This window comes from Phyllostomus hastatus, unplaced genomic scaffold, assembly GCF_019186645.2.
Source record: "Phyllostomus hastatus isolate PE091 unplaced genomic scaffold, TTU_PhHast_1.1 phas_scaffold_78, whole genome shotgun sequence".
In the NCBI taxonomy this organism is placed as follows: domain Eukaryota; kingdom Metazoa; phylum Chordata; class Mammalia; order Chiroptera; family Phyllostomidae; genus Phyllostomus; species Phyllostomus hastatus.
In genome coordinates, this window is record NW_025334041.1 from 92,088,438 (window position 1) to 92,107,439 (window position 19,002).

Here is a 19,002-nt window from a genome sequence, read left to right on the forward strand (position 1 = left end):
AATGACCTTGGTACAATACTATTAATGCAGATATAGGCCTTAGTTGGATTTTATCAGATTTAACGTGCATTTTTGTGAGTTATGTGTACTTATAGTTCTGTGAATTTTTATCATGTGTGTTGAAGTGTGCTTTTTAATAATTCTGCATCTGATTTTGAAGACTTTGAGTGTTGGAAAGTATTTAAGGCCACTTTAATACTACTCTTCAAGTTCATGTTCTCCCACACTTATATATGACTAAACTGAATGGCCTGTTGTTTTATGTTTTTATTCTTCTGCCTAGGTATTTTTAAGTATATTTTATTGATTATGTTATTGCAGTTGTACCATTTTTTCCCCCTTTGCCACCCGCTGCCTGGTACACACCTTCCCTCCAGCAATAACTACCCTTAGCTCATGTCCATGGGTTGCGTGCATATGTTCTTTGGCTTCTCCATTTCCTATACTGTTCTTAACATCCCCCTGTCTATTTTGTACCTAGCAGTTACGCTTTTTAACTCCTGCATCTTTCCCCCCATTCACCTCCTTCCCCCTCCCAGCTGATAACCTTCCAAATGATCTCCATACCTATGATTCTGTTCCTGTTTTGGTTATTTGCTTATTTTTTTTCTTTTTCTAGATTCAATTATCGATAGTTGAGAATTTGTTGTCTTTTTATTGTTCATCATTTTGATCTTCTTTTTCTTAAATAAGTCCCTTTAACATTTCATGTAATAAGGGCTTGGTGATGATGAACTTTTTTAGCTTTACCTTATATGGGAAGCAGTTTATTTGTCCTTCCATTCTAAATGATAGCTTTGCTGGATAGAGTAATCTAAGTTGTAGGTCCTTGCTTTTCATCACTTTGAATATTTCTTGCCAGTCCCTTCTTGCCTGCAAAGTTTCTTTTGAGAAATCAGCTGATAAGTCTCATGGGAACTCCTTTGTAGGTAACTGTCTCCTTTTCTCTTGCTGCTTTTAAGATTCTCTCCTTATCTTTCATCTTGGGTAACTTAATTATGATGTATCTTGATGTGGTCCTTTTTGGGTCCAACTTCTTTGGGACTTTCTATGCTTCCTGGACTCATATGTCTATTTCCTTTGCCAGATTAGGGAAGTTTCCTTTCATTATTTTTTCAAATAAGTTTTCAATTTCTTGCTCTTCATCTTCTTCTTCTGGCACCCCTATGATTCAGATATTGGAATGTTTAAAGTTGTCCTGGAGGTTCCTAAGCCTCTCCTTGTTTTTTTGAACCTTGTTTCTTCATTCTGTTCTGGTTGAGTGTTTATTTCTTCCTTCAGCTCCAAATCATTCATTTGAAGCTTGGCTTCCTTCCCTTTACTGTTGATTCCCTATAGGTTTTTCTTCATTTCACTTAGTGTAGCTTTCATTTATTCCCTTAATGTATTTGCCATACTCATTGAGTTCTTTGAGCATCCTGATCACCAGTGTTTTGAACTCTGCATCTCTGTTCTGTTTAGTTCTCTTTCTGGGATGTTGTTCTATTCTTTCATTTGGACCATATATTTTTGTCTCCTCAATTTGTCAGCTTCCCTGTGTTTGTTTCTGTGTGTTAGGTAGAGCTGCTTTGACTCCCTGTAAAAGGCACCTGTAAATTGTGTGGGATGGAGCCTTGGGCGATCTCTAGGGTGGGGCAACCCACTTCACTGCTTTGTGGCTCTGTGTGGGGGAAGGGCTCAGAGAGGGAACTTGCTGCTGCCTAGCTTTTGGGGGTTTGCCAGCACTCACCCCATTTCCAGTCACTTCACCCACTCCCTGTATGCAACTAGCAAGCACCCTTCCAGTTCTTGCCCTGATGTTGAACCCCAGAGTGGATGAGTTTACATACATTTTAAGACTTCAGGGGCTGTTTAAGGGCCTGTTTAAGCAGAGTGTCCTGTCTGGCAGTTTCTTCTGCTGTCCTAACCTCTCCTGTCTTTTATAGCCAGAAGTTACAGGGATTTATCTTCCTACTGCTGGGACCCTGGGCTGTGTGATCTGGCCTAGGGATGGGATTGCTCACTTCCAAGGTATCTCTCCCGGTTTTTATCCACCACACATGAGTGTGGGACCGCTCTTGCCCATTCTGCCACAAATGCCGCTGCTACCTCTTTGTGCTACGCAGCGTCTCCCCACCCCTCCTGTCCTGTCTCTGCATCTCCACGCCCCCAACCCATCTAGATAAATATGGCTTCTTTAAATCATTGGTTGTCAGACTTCCATACGGTTCAATTATCTGACAGTTCTGGGTATTACTTATTTTGAGATTTATAATTCTTCTTGTGTTTGTGTGAGGAGGCAAAGTGTTATTACCTATGCCTCTGTCTTGACCAGAAATCTTCTGCCTAGGTATTTCTTGTAGCTGTTCTAGAGCAAAGATGCTGTTTTAAATTTTAATTAATTAATTAATTAATTAATTAATTTTTAGAAAGAGGGAGAAAGAGAGGGAGGGAAATAGCAATGTGTGGTTGCCTTTCATGTGCCCCCAGCTGGGGACCTGGCTGGCAACCCAGGCATATGCCTTGATAAGGAATCGAACCTAGTGACCCTTTAGTTTGCAGGCCAGCACTCAATCCACTGAGCTACACCAGCCAGGGCTCAAAGGTGCTTTTTAAATCTTAATAAGTATTGACAGTTCAAATTACTTACCAGGTCTTAATTTTTTTATTTTAAAACCAATACATTACATTGTTATTTTTCCTACCCAACCCTTTTGTATACTTAACCCTTCATGTCCTTTCTGATAGCAAAATATTTCTAGGACACTGTTAGTAGGGTTATAAAGTCTTTTCCTTTGTCTGTGCTGCCCTACTAATTAGAAATATATTTTTGGTAAATAATTTACCTATAGTTTCAGAATTGGGAAGGATAATGGGTGGGAAGGAGATGAGCTAAATTCTTTCACATTCTTGATTCATCCTTTTAAAAATCAAACTTATGAAGGTTTTAGATATTCTGTTAATGTATTATTTTACTAAAAGCCTACCTTATTTGTTTTTATATATTGTGGCACATATTTGTCTTTTAGTTATTTATAGACCTTCTAAAACAAAGTGGTCAAGTTAATCTTATGGTTTAATTTCTGCTATGTGTGTTCTATATATACTTACATATGTGTTCTATGTGATTACACACACATACTTATATATTGCTAATGTTTAAGGTGATAATTGATGTTCTTCATTAGGATGCTAGATTAATATATAGGCCTATGTGACAGCTCAAGAAAAACCAAGTTCTTTGTGAACATATTTGATACATTTCTTTCAGGTTCTGAGTTCTGTCCGCACAGAATGGGATCCACTGGATGTTCGCTTTGGTGCCAGACAGACTTGCCAGGTGTTGACAGTGGAGCACTCCATCAATGTAGACAAAGAGCCCATGGCTGACAGCTGCATCTATGAATGTGTTCGGAACAAAATTCAGTGTGTCTCAGTCACCAGAATACCACTAAGATCCAAGGCCATTAGCTGCTGCAGGAATGTTACTGAAGACAAATTGATTCTGGGCTGTGAAGATTCTTCAGTAATTCTTTATGAAAATCACCGTAGAGTGACTCTCTTAGCCCAAGCTGAACTTTTGCCTTCATTAATAAGCTGCCACCCAAGTGGCACCATTCTGCTAGTTGGCAGCAATCAAGGAGAGCTGCAAATTTTTGATATGGCTCTCTCCCCTATTAACATCCAGCTCTTGGCTGAAGACCGCTCACCTAGGGAGACTCTACAGTTAAAAAATTTTTTTGATGTTTCCAGCAGTCTTGTTCAAATGCAGTGGGTAGCTCCTCAGATTGTTTCTCAGAAGCCTGAAATTGGGGGCATCTATAATCTCCTCTTCCTCAGGTTTGACAGAGGACCTTTGGGTGTACTTTCGTTTAAACTTGGTAAGTCAAAGAAGTTGGTGAGTAAGTAAATTAAAGTGTTTATGGCAGTGATACTATAATTAAGACACTAAAATTATTTTTGGTATGTAGATTACCTATTTGTCATCCCATAAATATTCTTGCCTTTCAAACATGTCATATTATTTCCTTAAGAATACTTTGTGGATGATTTTCTAAATGTCAAGGATCAGCCCTGGCTGGTGTAGCTCAGTGGATGGAGCGCAGGCTGGGAACCAAAGTGTCCCAGGTTCGATTCCCAGCCAGGGTACATGCCTTGGTTGCAGGCCATAACCCCCAGCAACTGCACATTGATGTTTCTCTCTCTCTCTCTATCTCTCTCCCTTCCCTCTCTAAAAATAAATAAATAAAATCTTAAAAAAAAAGTGTATGTAAAAAAAAATGTCAAGGATCACTCTTTAATACCATTGGGTATGATACTGATGCACTTGGAAATTGTAGTAAGTATCTATTGTGATGAATAAAAAGCCTGAACTTTCACATTTGATACTTTCCAAAATAAACTGTCTACCAAAAAAATTCCTTTAGATGTAGGTATGTGAATATTTTACTTCATGTAAATAAATATATGTATGTAAATATTTTTATTTTATTTTTATTTATTTTTCTCCCCTTTGTTCTCTTCTGCCCTGCACCCCCCCACCAGCATTCTCCCCTGCCCCTTGGTTCATGTCCATGGGTCGTACATATAAGTTCTTTGGTTTCACCATGTCCTATACCATTCTTAACCTCCCCCTATCTATTTTGTACCTACCATTTATGCTTCTTACTCCCTTTACCTTTTCCACCATCGCACCCTTCTCCTTCCCTGCTGATAACCCTCCATGTGATCTCCATTTCTGTGATTTTGGTCCTGTTCTAGTTGTTTGCTTTGTTTTTTTGTTTTTGGTTTTTACGTTCAGTTGTTGATAGTTGTGAATTGGTTGTCATTTTCCTGAACACAGTTTTGATCATCTTTTTCTTCGATAATTCCCTCTAACATTTCATATAAGGGCTTGGTGATGATGCACTCCTTTAACTATACCTTATCTGGGAAGCACTTTATCTGGCCTTCCATTCTAAATCAGAGCTTTGGTGGATAGAGTAATCTGGGGGTCCTTGCCTTTCATGACTTTGAATACTTCTTTCCAGCCCCTTTTTGTCTGCAAGGTTTCTTTGCAGAAATCAGCTGATAGTCTTATGAGAACTCCTTTGTAGGTAACTGTCTCCTTTTCTTTGCTGCTTTTAAGATTCTCTCCTTATCTTTAATCTTGGGTAATATAATTATGATGTGCCTTGGTGTGTGCTTCCTTGGGTCCAACTTGGGTCTCTGAGATTCCTGAATTTCCTGGAAGTCTATTTCCTTTTTGCCTGATTAGAGAACTTTTCCTTCATTATTTGTTCAAATAAGTTTTCAATTTCTTGCTCTTCCTCTTCTCCTGGCACACCTATGATTCAGATGTTGAAATGTTTAAAGTTGTCTTAGATGTTCCTAAGCCTCTCCTTATTTTTCTGAACTCTTGTTTCTTCATTCTATTCTAGTTGAATGTTTATTTCTTCCTTCTGCTCCAAACTGTTGATTTGAGTCCCAGTTTCCTTCCCTTTGCTGTTGTTTCCCTGTATATTTTTCTTTATTTCATTTTGCATAGCTTTCCCTTTTTCCTCTTTTGTGACTATACTTAACCATTTCTGTGAGCATCTTGATTACCAGTGTTTTGAACTCTGCATGTGATAAGTTGGCCAACCATCACTTAGTTCTATTTTTGGAGTTTTGATCTGTTCTTTCATTCTGGCCATATATCTTTGTCTCACACACCTATTACAAAGTAAGGGGTAGGGCTTTAGTTATTAGCCAGGGCAGGGCAACTTATGTCGCTGTATTGTGGCACATTCTGAATGAGTGTTTCTTCTTTAACTCCATGGTTGTCAGACTGCCATACAGTTTTATTTTCTGGCAGTTCTGGTTATTTTTTGTTGTTAAGTTTGTCATTGACCTTCTTTTGGTTGTGAGATGAGGCAAAGTGTATCTACCTATACATCTATCTTGCCCAGAAGTGCTCGTATGTGAATATTTTAAAAGCACTTAATATGTCCACTAAAAAATTCTTTGTAGGATCATAATAGTTTTCTATTAAAATTATTTTAGATTATAGGTGTACATTGCTTCCCAGATTGGAATTGTGTAAAGCAAGTGTTTTAAAAGAAGAGAGAGCATGTTTAATTAGCATTTGGTAAAGATATTTTTACAACTTTTTTCTTTCTCTTTTAGCTAAATATATTTAAAAGGATTCATCAATATTACAAATGTTATATACTTATGTAGCTCATTTCAACCAGGAAACTTTAGAATACAATTTCATTATTATGATATATTTGCCTGTTGTAGGTTTGCATTACCAGCTATACCCTGGAATATATGATATTCTTTAGGTAGTCTTGTATAATTTTAACAATGTTATTAAGGATTTTATTTACTTATTTTTAAAGACAGAGGGAAGAAAAGGGAGAGAAACATCATGCGTGGTTGCCTCTTGTGCGCCCTCTGCTGGGGACCTTCCCTGCAACCCAGGCATGTGCCCTGACTGGGAATAGAACCAATGACCCTTTGGTTCTCAGGCCGGCACTCAATATACTAAGCCACACCAGCCAGGGCTTAAAATTTTTGATAGAATCTCACCTAGGTTTTAAAAAACAGATTTTAACTAAGGCACATTGTTACTCAAAAACTTAGAAAAGTAAATCCATTTAAAAGCCCCTTATAGGCTTTGGTTCTGTGGTAAAAAATTAAGTTTTTGAAGACATTGCAGTGTTTATTAAATAGCTCTCAGTTTACTTTGTTTTTTATGGATCTTTTTGCCTCTGAAATTGAACACATGAAATAAATCTAGTGAAAATTTCTTGATTAACCTGAAAGATATGGATATAATATGAGGGCGGTTTTTTTTCCTACATAATAAAAATGCAACTAAATGTATTCATAATGTTAATATTGCCCAAGGAAAAAATGTTTAGAATCTCATTTATTATGATATAATCCAGTTCCACTTTGTCCCACTGCATTTTTAACAGTTATATGTCTTCATACACAACACTCATTAAAGTGAATGTTAGATGTTTTGCATGTCTGTCTGTTAAAACACACACACACACACACACACACACACACACACACACATACCCTATCAATTACCCAGTTACCTGTCAAACAGAAGGCTGTCTGCCCACATATACCTAGCTTTTCTTCAGCCCTCCCTTGTGGGCCTACTCACAACAGCTTTGCAAAAAGCACAGCTTTCTATTCCTATCTCTAGCACATTTGCCTTCTTACTAAAGTAAACAGGCTCTCAGTGTAGGGCTTTAGAGGGCTTCCTGCTAATTGCCAGCTTGTAAACTTAATTGGACTGTCTCCCTGGGCACTGTTCCGAAATCAATTAGGCAATGAGTTGGCTGTCACCTCTTTCAAAGAAGGTCTCTTGGAAAAGAACTATCCAATAGAAGTCAAGTATTCAAATGAAAAGGTGATAACTTCTGCAACTGACATTTATCATTTAAATTTTATTTTCAATATGACTCTTAACATTTTATAGAACAGGGAAAATTTACAGCCTTACTGACTCTTTAAAAGATCTAAATATGGGGTTTCCCAAGATTAAACTGTGTTATTAAACTAATGCTTATTACAGATTATTTTTTTTCTCTAGGAAGAATAGATTCCTTGAAACAGTAGATTCCAATTAACAGATCTTTTAATTTTTTTTAAAAAAGAAAATCTTGTTTAAAGGACAGATTTTTCTTAGGATCTGCTACTAAATACATCCAAAAATTTTAATATACTTCTTGAATTAACACAGCGCTGATTCTGGGCAGCCAAGTGGAATTTTCATGTATAATTCAAGTTACTGCATATATAAACAGGTAGTTACATGTGCAGTTTCCCTACTGGGGAGCATTTATGAGATTTTTTTTCATGTGCTTGTTATGCAAGGCTTTAGAAAATTTGACATGAAAGGTGTAGCTTACAATTTAAGAAGCTGAGATAGATCATAGTTTAAAAATAGAATGCTGTCATATGTAAACGTGGCAGTGACTGGTGCCAGCATGCAATGCTTTTTGGAGTTTGACACTTAGAATAGGTCAGTTAGTATAATGTTGAAAGAAAACTCTGTTCCAAGGCTAGAGTGACCATTGTAAATCCTTATAATCATCAGTCAAATGCATTCAGGATTTAAGGCCATCACTACTGTTATTAGAAGAATTGAAAGAACATGTCTTTTTCAGGAAGGAGCTAGGTGTCATCCTCCCATTTAGAAACCAAGAAGTACTATTTTATACCAAGCAATATGCAATCAGAATTTCTTTTTCTGATATAATCACTATCCCATATGTCCACATTCTTAGACTGAGATTAATTTTTTAAAAAGGAGTCCCTAATTATACCACTGAGATACTAAAATTTTTCCGTTTTCATCCGTACCTTTTGTGATCCTTACCCCTCTCTTTAAATTTACATGATCAGCTCCCTGCCCCCTCAACAGAGAATTTTGCCTTTTAATAGACTCTTCATTAAGTTTCTCAGCTTTTTACCACCCACTCACCTGTCCATCCACCCAACAAACCAATCAACCACTCATCTACATTTGCATAAATCCCTCCCTCTCTATTCACTGGAAAAGGAGCCTTTTCTCTTGTCCAAGACTAGTTCTACCACTGTTTCTACTCTGAATCCCACAACATTCCCTTTGACACCTTTACTTTGTGTCCCTCCCCCTCCTCCCACAAATCTTGCTACATCAGCAGATACAGGCCCAAACCATACCATAAAACATCTCTTCCTTACAATTGTTTCACTTCTGTTATTAATCAAATAAATGTTCACCTGCCTTTTGTAGTCAGACTCAATGGAATATCAGTGAACACTGACTTTCTCTGCTTCTTCACTTCTTATTCATTCCTCACAGCTCCAAATTCTTGCTTCTGTCTTCAGTATTCTCCTGGAACTGCTCTTGGAAAGGTCACCCTGTGACTTTCTAATTGATGCATATATTTCTTTTATTTACTTGAAAACTTCTCAGAATTTGAAGGCTTCTCAGAAGTTGAGGCTCTCTAAGGTTCCATTTTTAGCTCTTCTACCATTTTATCCGGTTTCAGAGTTTATTTTTAATTTCACTATCCCATCTCTGACTTCAGCCCAGACTACACCTGACTCCACATCCACATGTTCACCTGGCTTGTTGGATACCTCCCTTTAAATGTACACAAGTGCCTCAGACTTACAATGTACAGATATGAAATCATCATCTTTCTCCCCAAACCTACTTCTGTATTTTTCATTTTGGTGGATATTACAATTATTCAGATGGATTCCCAAGTCACAAGTCATCCTAGAATCCTCTCTCACCCTCAATGCCATATCAAATCAGTGATTAAATTTCAATTCTGCCTTCTAAATGCTTTCAGAAACACATTATTCTATTCAACCTTGCTGTCATCACCTTAATCTCGTTGTCTACTGTTTTCCCATGATCAAGCAGTGACCGTCTATAATTATCTGCCTACCAATGTTCCCATCCCAGACCTCAATTAATCTAACAGTGCAGAGAATCCATTTGGTCATGGATTCTCCAGCTTGAAGTTCTTCAGTGGTTGATCAGCCCTCGTCTTCCTCTCAGGCTTCTTCTCCCCAGCTGGGCTGTACTAGTGTGGCTCCCCAGTCACAGCACATGCTCTCACACTCCCTCCTTCCCACAGTGGTGTTGACAGTATTCTGTCTACCTACAGTGTCCCCACGATGCTCTCAAAGAGCCTACAAAGTTGGAAAAGGTTCAATGTTCAAGTGATAATGTTAACCAAGAAATAATTAAAGCTAATAAAAAATAAATAATTAAAGCTAACTTCTCTCTCATAGGCAATGTGTGTGTGCATGTGTCTGTTACTCTAAAAAACAAGCACAATGATTTTTTCTTAGAATTTTTATAAGAAGTATTTTTTCTTCAAAATAATTATTTTATACTGAATTATTTAAATATTATACTTTACCCAGGTGGTAGTTAATTGCTGGAAGAAAATGTCAAATATTTTATTATATCCCTAGTCATCTTAAAATTGGATCTCCCCCTGGCTGGTGTGGCTTAGTGGACTGAGCATTGTCCTATGAACTGAGAGGTTGCTGGTTTGACTCCTGGTCAGGTCACATGACTGGTTTGCAGGTCAGGTTCCTGGTTGGGGGTGTGCGACAGGCAACCGATTAACATATCTCCCGCACATGGAGTTCCTCTCCCTCTCGTTCTCCTTCCCTTGTCCCCTCTCTAAAAATAAATAAATAAAGTCTTTAAAAAATTGGATCTCATATCATTTGAAATAGACTGCTGTTCCAGGCAGCATTCTGTATTCTTCAAATTAGAGTCATGATGGATTTTTTTTTTTCAGCAAAAGCGAGGTGTTTATTTACAACCTTTCAGGAACGGGTGTCCGACAGTTAGCAGGCACTCGATTTTTAAATAAGTTTATTGAAGTATAATTTATAGAAAATGGAACGTACCCATTTTAAATTTACAGGTCAGTAGGTGTTAACAATGTATATATCTTCATGATTACCACAACAATCAACATAGAGAATGTTTACATCACTCCCACCCAAAATTTTCTCAGGCCCATATGCAGTCAGTCCTCACAACCCTCAAAGCTAAAGAGCATTGACACACTTTCCGTTGTTACAGATTAGATTTGCTTCTTCTAGAATTTCATAGAAATGAACTAAAAAAGTTGTAACTCTTTTGTGGCTTTCTACTTTCACTAAACATTAATCTGTGGGACTCTTCTATATTAGTGGGTATATCTGTAAATTTCCTTTACTGAGTAGCATTCCATTATATAGATTAAACCACAGTTTGTGTGTCTTTTCACATGTTGATGGACATTTGGATTGTTTTAATATTTATGCTAATATCACTAAAAATGCCACATACTTTCATGTATAAGTCTTTGTATAGACATATATTTTAATTTCTCTTGAGAAAAACCTAGAAGTAGAAAGGCTGGGCCACATGCTAAGTGTATGTTTAACTTAAGAAGAAACTATTTTGTAGCTCCACATCCTCGGTCATACTAGGCATTCATGGTCTTTTTAATTTTAGCCATCCTAATGGATGTGTAGTGATGCTAATTTGCATTTCCATGATGAGTATTGGAGTCGAGCATCTTTTTATGTGCTTATTTGCCATATGTTTGCTCCAGTGGAATATTTTCAAATCTTCTGCCCACATTTAATTGAATGGTTTACTATTGATTTGTAAGACTTTATATATTCTGAATGCGAGTCCTTTGTAAGAAACTAGTATTGTGAATATTTTCTTCCAGCATAGTTTACCTTTTCTTTTTCTTTTGTTTTCTTTTTTTATCCTTATCCAAGGATATGTTTATATTTTAGAGAGAGAAGAAGGTGAGGGGAAAGAGAGAGACTGCCTCCCATATGTGCTTTAGCTGGGAATCAAACCTACAACCTAGATATGGGCCTAACCAGGAACTGAATCCACAACCTTTTGGTGCACAGGACGATGCACCCACAAACTGAGCCATCCTGCCAGGGCTATCTTTTCATTTTCTAACAGTGTGTTTCAGGTAGAAGTCTCTAAATTTAAGGAAATCCAGTTCTTAAAATTCTGTGCTTTATGGCTTGTGCTTTTTATGTCCCATCAAAGGAATTATTGTTTAACCCTGTTTTCTTCTAGAAGTTTTATGTTTTTAGTTCTCACGGTTTTATTGTCTATTTCAACTTAATTTTCTGCATGTGGTGTGAGGTATGGGTTGAAATTAAATTTTTAATATAAATATTCAATTGTGTCAGCACCAATTGTTAGAAAGATTATCCTTTCCTCATTGAATTACATTGACCATGTGCATGTGTGCCTATGAATAGACTCTTTTCTCTCCTACTGATCTATGTGTCTCTATGTAGGTAAGTACCACATTACCTTAATTACTGTGGTTTCATAGTAAGCCTTAAAATTAGGTTCTGTTAGTCCTCTAACTTTGTTCTACTTTTTCAGAATTGTTTTGGCTACTCTAGATATTTAGATTTCCATATAAATTTTAAAGCTAACTTGTCAATTTCTATAAAAAGACCTCCTAGATTTTGATTGAGATTATATTGAATCCATAGATCAAATTGGGGTAGAATAACAATTTAACAATACTGAATCTCCTGATAAACACAGTCTCTCCAATTACTCAGGTCTTCTTTTATTTCTCTCAGCAGTATTTTATAATTTTAAGTGTAGAGATGTTCATATTTTGTTCACATTTCTGGGTACTAATGATAGTGTTTTTAATTACAGTTTTTAATTGTTCATTGGGATTACAGAAATAAAGATTTAAAATACGACCACATATCCTACAACACTGTTAAACTCACTTGTTAGTAGTAACTTTTTTTGTCAGTTCCTTAGGGTTTCTACATAGATGAATGACACCTACCATTTTAAGATTTTTTTCCTTTTTATTGTTGTTCAAGTACCATTTTTCCGTTTTATTGCCACAACTTTCCCCCACTCCACCCACCCTCAATCCTACCTCCCTTGGGCTTTGTCCATGGGTCCTTTATATATGTTCCATGACAACCCTTCCCCTTTTAAAAAAAGATTTTATTTATTTTAAAGAGAGTGGAAGGGAGGGAGAAAGAGAGTGGAAGAAACATCAATGTGTGGTTGCCTCTTACATGCCCCCTACTGGAGACCTGGCCCACAACCCAGGCATGTTCTCTGACTGGGAATCAAACCAGCAACCCTTTGGTTCACAGGCTGGCTTTCAATCTGCTGAGCCACACCAGTCAGCTTGACAACTGTGATTAAAAACAGTTTTATATCTTCTTATCCAACCTGTATGCCTTTTGTTTGTTTGTTTGTTTGTTTGTTTGTTTCATTCCCTTACTATACCAGCTAGGAAGTTGCAAGAAAGGACATGCTTGCCTTGTTTCTTATCTTTGGTGAAAATCATTTAATCTTTCACTCTAAGTATGATGTTATTTGGGTGAAGAAGTCCCCTTCCATTACTTGTCTGATGGGATGTATTATTTTGAGTGTATGTTGAATTTTTTCAAGGGCTTTTTCTACATCTATTGAAATGATCATATATTTTGTCTGGCCACATGGTGAATTATATTAACTAGTTTTCAGATGTTTCAGCAACCTTGCGTTTGTTGGATAAATCTCTCTTGTTTATGATGATTATCCTTTTTAATTGTGTGGTAGCTTTGCTAATTTTTTGTATCTATTTATATGAGATACTGGTCTTTCCTTTTCCTTTTTGTTTAATGTCTTTGTTGTTTTTGGTATCAGTGTAATGCTAACATCACAAAATGAATTGGGAAGTGTTCCCTCTTCTTATATTTTGAGGTCTGTAGAGTTGATATTGTTTCTTATTTTAATGTTTAAGAGAATTCACCAGTGAAGACACCTATACATACAGGTTGTGTGTGTGTGCTATTCCACTATGAGTGTGTATGTGTTGTTTATGTAAAGGTTTTCTAACTATAGATTCAAATCCAAATAATAAAGGGTTATTCAGTTTATCTATCCCTTCTTGAATGAGCTTTGATCGTTTTTGTTAAATCCCCTTTGGATGAAGGAGAGAGAATGATGATTCAAGTCTAGCCAGTCTTGACAGTCTTAATACCAAATACTAGGCTATTTCCCCAGTCTGAAACTGAATAGCAAATGTCTCAGTTTGTCAGACTCCTAAGTATCAAGCTCTTGTGCCATTATGCACATAGAAAGGCTAAGCATTCATTAATTTAAAAACAAGTAGTTACTAAATTTACACAGTATTCCCCCAGCTCACCAGCCCTTACTGCAATCCCCAATATGCAACCAGTGTCACGCGGTGCCAGGCTGTATTACATATGTATATAGTATGTATGTATATACATACACACTTGTATGTACAGACATACACACAGTACTGGGTACAAATGGCAATTAACAGTTCCTACAAAAATTCATTTTCAGTTGAAGTTTTAAACTTCAAAACTGAAAAACATTACTAAAATCATATTTCCTTAAGATAGAATATGAATTGTTTGTTCAGTTTAGCTTCTCAATCTAAAAATGGCTGTAAGGTAAATTTTTATTTGGGAAAAAAAAAGCAGCCAAATGAGTGCAATTTCTCTTTCCAATTTGGCCAGGCTATTTCATAGAAGTTACTCCTAATAGACTAAAAAATCTGTGGCACCTTCCAGTGGTTCAAAGAAACAGTTTTTTAATTCATTGATTTTCTCTAGTTTTTGTTTATTTCTATTTCTTTTTGTTTATTTTAGGTCTAATTTACTTTTCTTTCCCTAGGTTCTTAATATGGAAGCTTGAATTTTTTATTTTTACACCTTTTTTCTTTTTCTAATTGAAACAGCTATATGTTTCCCTCTAAGTACTACTGTAGCCACACCTTACAAATTTTGATGTTATTTTAAAACTTTATTCATTTCAAAATATTTTCTAATTTACTTTGTAATTTCTTCTTTGAGCCATAGGTTATTGAGAAGAATGTTGATTAATTTCTAGATGTTTGGAGATTTTCCAGGTATCTTTCTGTATTGATATCTAATTTAACTCTGTTGTGGTCAAAGAACCTACTCTGTGTGACTTCAAAACATTTAAATTTATTGAGGCTTGTTTTATCACCCAGAATATGCTCCATCTGATGTTCTTTGTGTACTTAAAAAGACTGTGTACTCTACTGTTCTTGTGTGAAATGTTTTATAAATATCAGTTAGGTCAAAATCATCAATAATGTTTTTCAAGTATTTTTCTGTTTGTACTTGTTTTCTGTTTCTATGTTCTTTCAGTGACAAAATGTGCTGAAATCTCCAACTATAATTATAGTATTGACTATTTGTCTTTTTCTCTGTTTTTGCTTTATTATTTCAGAGCTTTGTTATTTAAAATGTTATGGTTCTTCATGAATTTTCAAGTTTTTATTATAAAGATATAGAATTTAGGCTAATTCAATTCTATTAACATTTTAAAAAGGTTTACTGTTGTCTTCTGGCTTGCCTAATTTCAGAAGCAAAGTTTGCAGTTCATATCTTTGTTTCTCTTTTTTTGGGTTGCTCTTTAAAGTTGTTTTCTTTATCACCTTTTGCACAATTTGATTATGATTATATTTTATATTAGCTTTTCAAAATTCCGTTCTTTCTCTTGCTAAAAGTACTGCATAAGATATAGATAGAGTCAACAGATTTTGTATATTTTCAGTTTACTGCAAACTTCCTCCACATTAATGTCTACTTCCAAGGAACCACTATAATTTATGAGGACTTTTAGTGCTTGACTGCATGCTCACGAAGGCTTTTTGGACAGTAGCATTCGTCGAATCTCCCAACACAAAAGGAATAGTAAAGTTTTATTGCTTAGTCAGAGCAATTCCCCAGATTCTTTATCAAGTTGAATCCTGTTGGATATTGCACAGGTTCTCTTTTTGATGTGACTTGAAGTTAATATGAAGAATTTTGGCATTTGTGTCATAAACTAATAGATTTTTAAAATCCTGAAACCTATAACCATTGCAGTCAAATGACTATAGTAATGAAAAGAATTGCAGTAATATTTTATATACTTGACAGCTTACAAATTTCATATACATTCTCTCATTTAGCTCTATGAATAGTTGTACTGAGAAGTTTGTGTAGACTCACTCAAATTTGTAAACTTTCCCTGAATAAAAACAAGCAAGCAAAATATAACCAGAGGCACTGAACTAAAGAACAAACTGACAGTAACCAGAGGGGAGGGGGAGGGGGAAAACGGGGCAAAGAAGGGGAAGAAGGGTCGTCAAGGAACACATATGAAGGACCCATGGGGAAAGCCAAAGCCGGGTAGGATTGAGGGTGGGAGGGTGGGGTGGGTGGGGTGGGGAAAGTGGTGGTGAGAAAATGGAGATAACTATACATGAACAACAATTTAAAAATAAATAAATTTATAGAAATGTTAAAAAGATTTTTACTGCCAACCATTTTTAAAAGATTTTAAAAATAATAACCTGCTTAAAGGCCCTACTACTTGTTGTTATTTAACTATATAGGAATTGTTAGTTTCAAATGAGGTAAGCCAGATTAAAAAGTTGATAAAATAAAACTAGAACTGAATTCTCCTCCATTTGTTTTGTGTTCTTGTTCCTCTAAGATTAGAAGTGGATTTGCTTTCATTTGAAAGGATAAACAAATATATTTCTATTTTACCACAATACTTTATAGCAAATATTAGTTGTAAAGGGGAACAATAGCAGGTTTAATACTGATCATTCCTTGCTTCAGTAGAAGAGAATAATCTCTAAATGCCAATTTAAAATAAATTAGTATGTGGTAGCTATGAAAAAACTATCAGTTGAGAGTGCCAATTAATAAAGACAGTCTCAAAAGCATTTGTATAGTCATATTATATTTGTCATTTGTACATTTGTACTCCCCTCTCCCCAAAGTACATGGAGCTGAAGACTAAGTGCAAGTTGGAACTAATGAAGCTGGCCTGTAAGAATTGTGTTGACATCATAATCCTGCCTTTAAATGTATATAACAGAATCCTAAAACAACTAATGGGAAAAATAGTGTTAGCTATTGTCATCTACCAAATATTCTTCTCATGCTTATTCACTTTTAGTTTAAGCAGTTTGATTACATAGACTATAAATTAATTAATATGTACTGAAATGACAAGAATAAGCTAGACAGAATTGGTAGGTATTATTTAAAATGAAGATTTAACCACAAATCTATATTACTCAAAATCTGGATCCCCCAAATTTCACATTTCTAGCATGTATGCAAGAAATGATTACTTTTTTGTCCTTCATTGAAACTTAACTGTTTTATTCTAATTTTTATTTTTAAAAGATTTACTTGGTTTTACATTTTTTGTTACAGGTATCTTCACGCAAGGACACCTGGGCCTGGTAGACATCATCTTCCAGTACATTCACTATGATGAGATCTATGAGGCAATAAACATCCTGAGTAGTATGAACTGGGACACTCTGGGCCACCAGTGCTTTATCAGCATGAGTGCCATTGTGAACCATCTTCTTAGACAAAAGCTCACTCCAGAGAGAGAAGGTCAGACCTGAAATATGTTTCATAAGTGGGTTTTACATATACATGAAGTACATTTTATTTAGTCAGTTATTTATGAGGGTTATTTTGAATTATGTTATTGAAGACTAAAAGACAAAAATGTTAATGCCTTATTAAAACTGACAAGATTAGATATCAAAAACACCCCCATATGGTACTTACTATATAGTATTTATCAACATAAATAACAGCTTTCCTGTATATACTATTTTGAAACTTACAGTGCAGTCATTGTATATACTTCAGTGTAAGTTCATGTGTGGAATATACTCAGATTTCAAACTTTGATCAAGAATTTTATGCGCTTGCTAGGGCCTGGTAGATAGAAGACCCCAAACAAAGGTCCTTATTCCTCCTTTACTTTAGACATCAATATCTTTCTCTCGCACCCCAAGTCCTTTGTCCAGACAATAGTCCTTAACTCCTGATTGTGTGTGTGTGTATTTTTGTGTCAGAATTGCAGCCCAGGCTGCTGCTGCTTTTCATTCTAACTTCTAGTTCTGATACCACTCTCCCTTCTGCCTTCTTGAATTGCCCTACCTTCCCCCTGTAAGTAGGATCTCAGATGTTTATTGTCAAAGAGAGATAAGATTTTGTTTTAAAAAACCCACATATGTGCCACATACAATAATGAAATTAATTTTTATATGTCATTTATCAGTATGTTATATTTATTATGATTTACTTATTTACTTAATGTAAAATGAACCTAAACATTTTTGCACTTGTTTCTTTATTTCAGATCTTTGCAATAAACATCAACATAAATGGTAGGAAGTTATCGACATTAATTTGTAGCCAATGAGAAACTGTCCTGGGGTAGTTTATAAAGTAGGGGAAACAGGAAATATATCAAAAGGTGCTAACTGGAAAGTTTGTTTTCCCCTATTTTTTTTTGCAGGTTTATGGATTTTCTTATTCTATTTCCAAAGTAAATTGTTTAGATAGAATTCTGTATCTAACCTTCATTTTAGTAATTTTAAAGAAGAATAATCAATAAGAACATGTTCCTTCAGGAAGTCTGCATCATGGGACTTGGCCCAACTCACAGGAGTCCCACAATAAGTATTTATTTAATGTTACTTGGATGTGCTTTTTGGAGGTAGTCCAACCCATCTAGGGGGATTCCAGTATTTCTACAATGAGAAAACACCAAGCAGAGTGCTTGGCCCACAGTAGGTACTCAAATACCAAAAAATTAGTTAAAAATAAAGAGTGCAACTTCAAAATTTTAGGTACTAGGAGTTACTGTCATATTTCTGCCTGCATAGTTATTTCAAGTAATTATTTCTTAGTATTGGTACACTCTCAAGCTTGGGTAAATACAGAGGGGAAAAAAAGAAAAAGAAAAAAAGAAGTAGCAGAGTCCCTAAAGAAAACCTGTTATGTTGCACAAATCTGTACAAGAGATCCTAAATTAACAACTGAAAAAATACGGAGAAAGTAAATTTTTACTGTGACTCAGGACACTGAGAAATTGCTAACATCTTAGTGAATTTGTATTGTAAGACTCCTGTGTTGTAAGAAAGATTATTAGGGATTTACAAATGGCATTATCAGATTTTTGCTCTAATAAAGAATATTTTCAGGAACAATATTTGGGAGATTTGGAAATAAAATGCTTGTATGGTTGTAGGCTTTAAAAATAAAATGCTTGTATGATGCTGGGTTATCAGAATATGTACATTTTAAGTAGGTATATGCATTTTCCCCAAGTAACTGCAAAACACACTTCTGAAACATTCAGAATTCTTCTCTATTGAGATTTATTCTATCTAAGTCTAACAAATTTGACATGGTAATTTGTTTTCCTTTTATTAGTGAAACCCAGTGGGCTGTTTTATTTGTAGCGGTGTTGTGGCAGATCTTCATTTCTGCCTTAAACATCAAGCTGGGTTATCTAATGAATCTATAACTGTGCTGGGAGTTCCGAGTGTTCCATGTAGGCTTGAACATTTCAGATGTACAAAACATGCTGTCAGGAAAACAAGCGGTGGCTAGAGAATCTGGCTTGTTTTCACAGTAGCATTG

General features: G+C 35.6%; 1 protein-coding gene across 1 annotated transcript in view; it reads left to right on the forward strand.

Moving 5' to 3' along the window:
* LOC123811567 (WD repeat containing planar cell polarity effector) overlaps window positions 1-19,002 on the forward strand; it is a 382,261-nt gene that overhangs the window by 142,752 nt on the left and 220,507 nt on the right. The window contains exons 10-11 of the mRNA XM_045827820.1: window positions 3,251-3,860; window positions 16,765-16,953. Coding sequence (XP_045683776.1) covers window positions 3,251-3,860; window positions 16,765-16,953 — 799 coding nt within the window. The remainder of the gene's footprint in view (window positions 1-3,250; window positions 3,861-16,764; window positions 16,954-19,002) is intronic.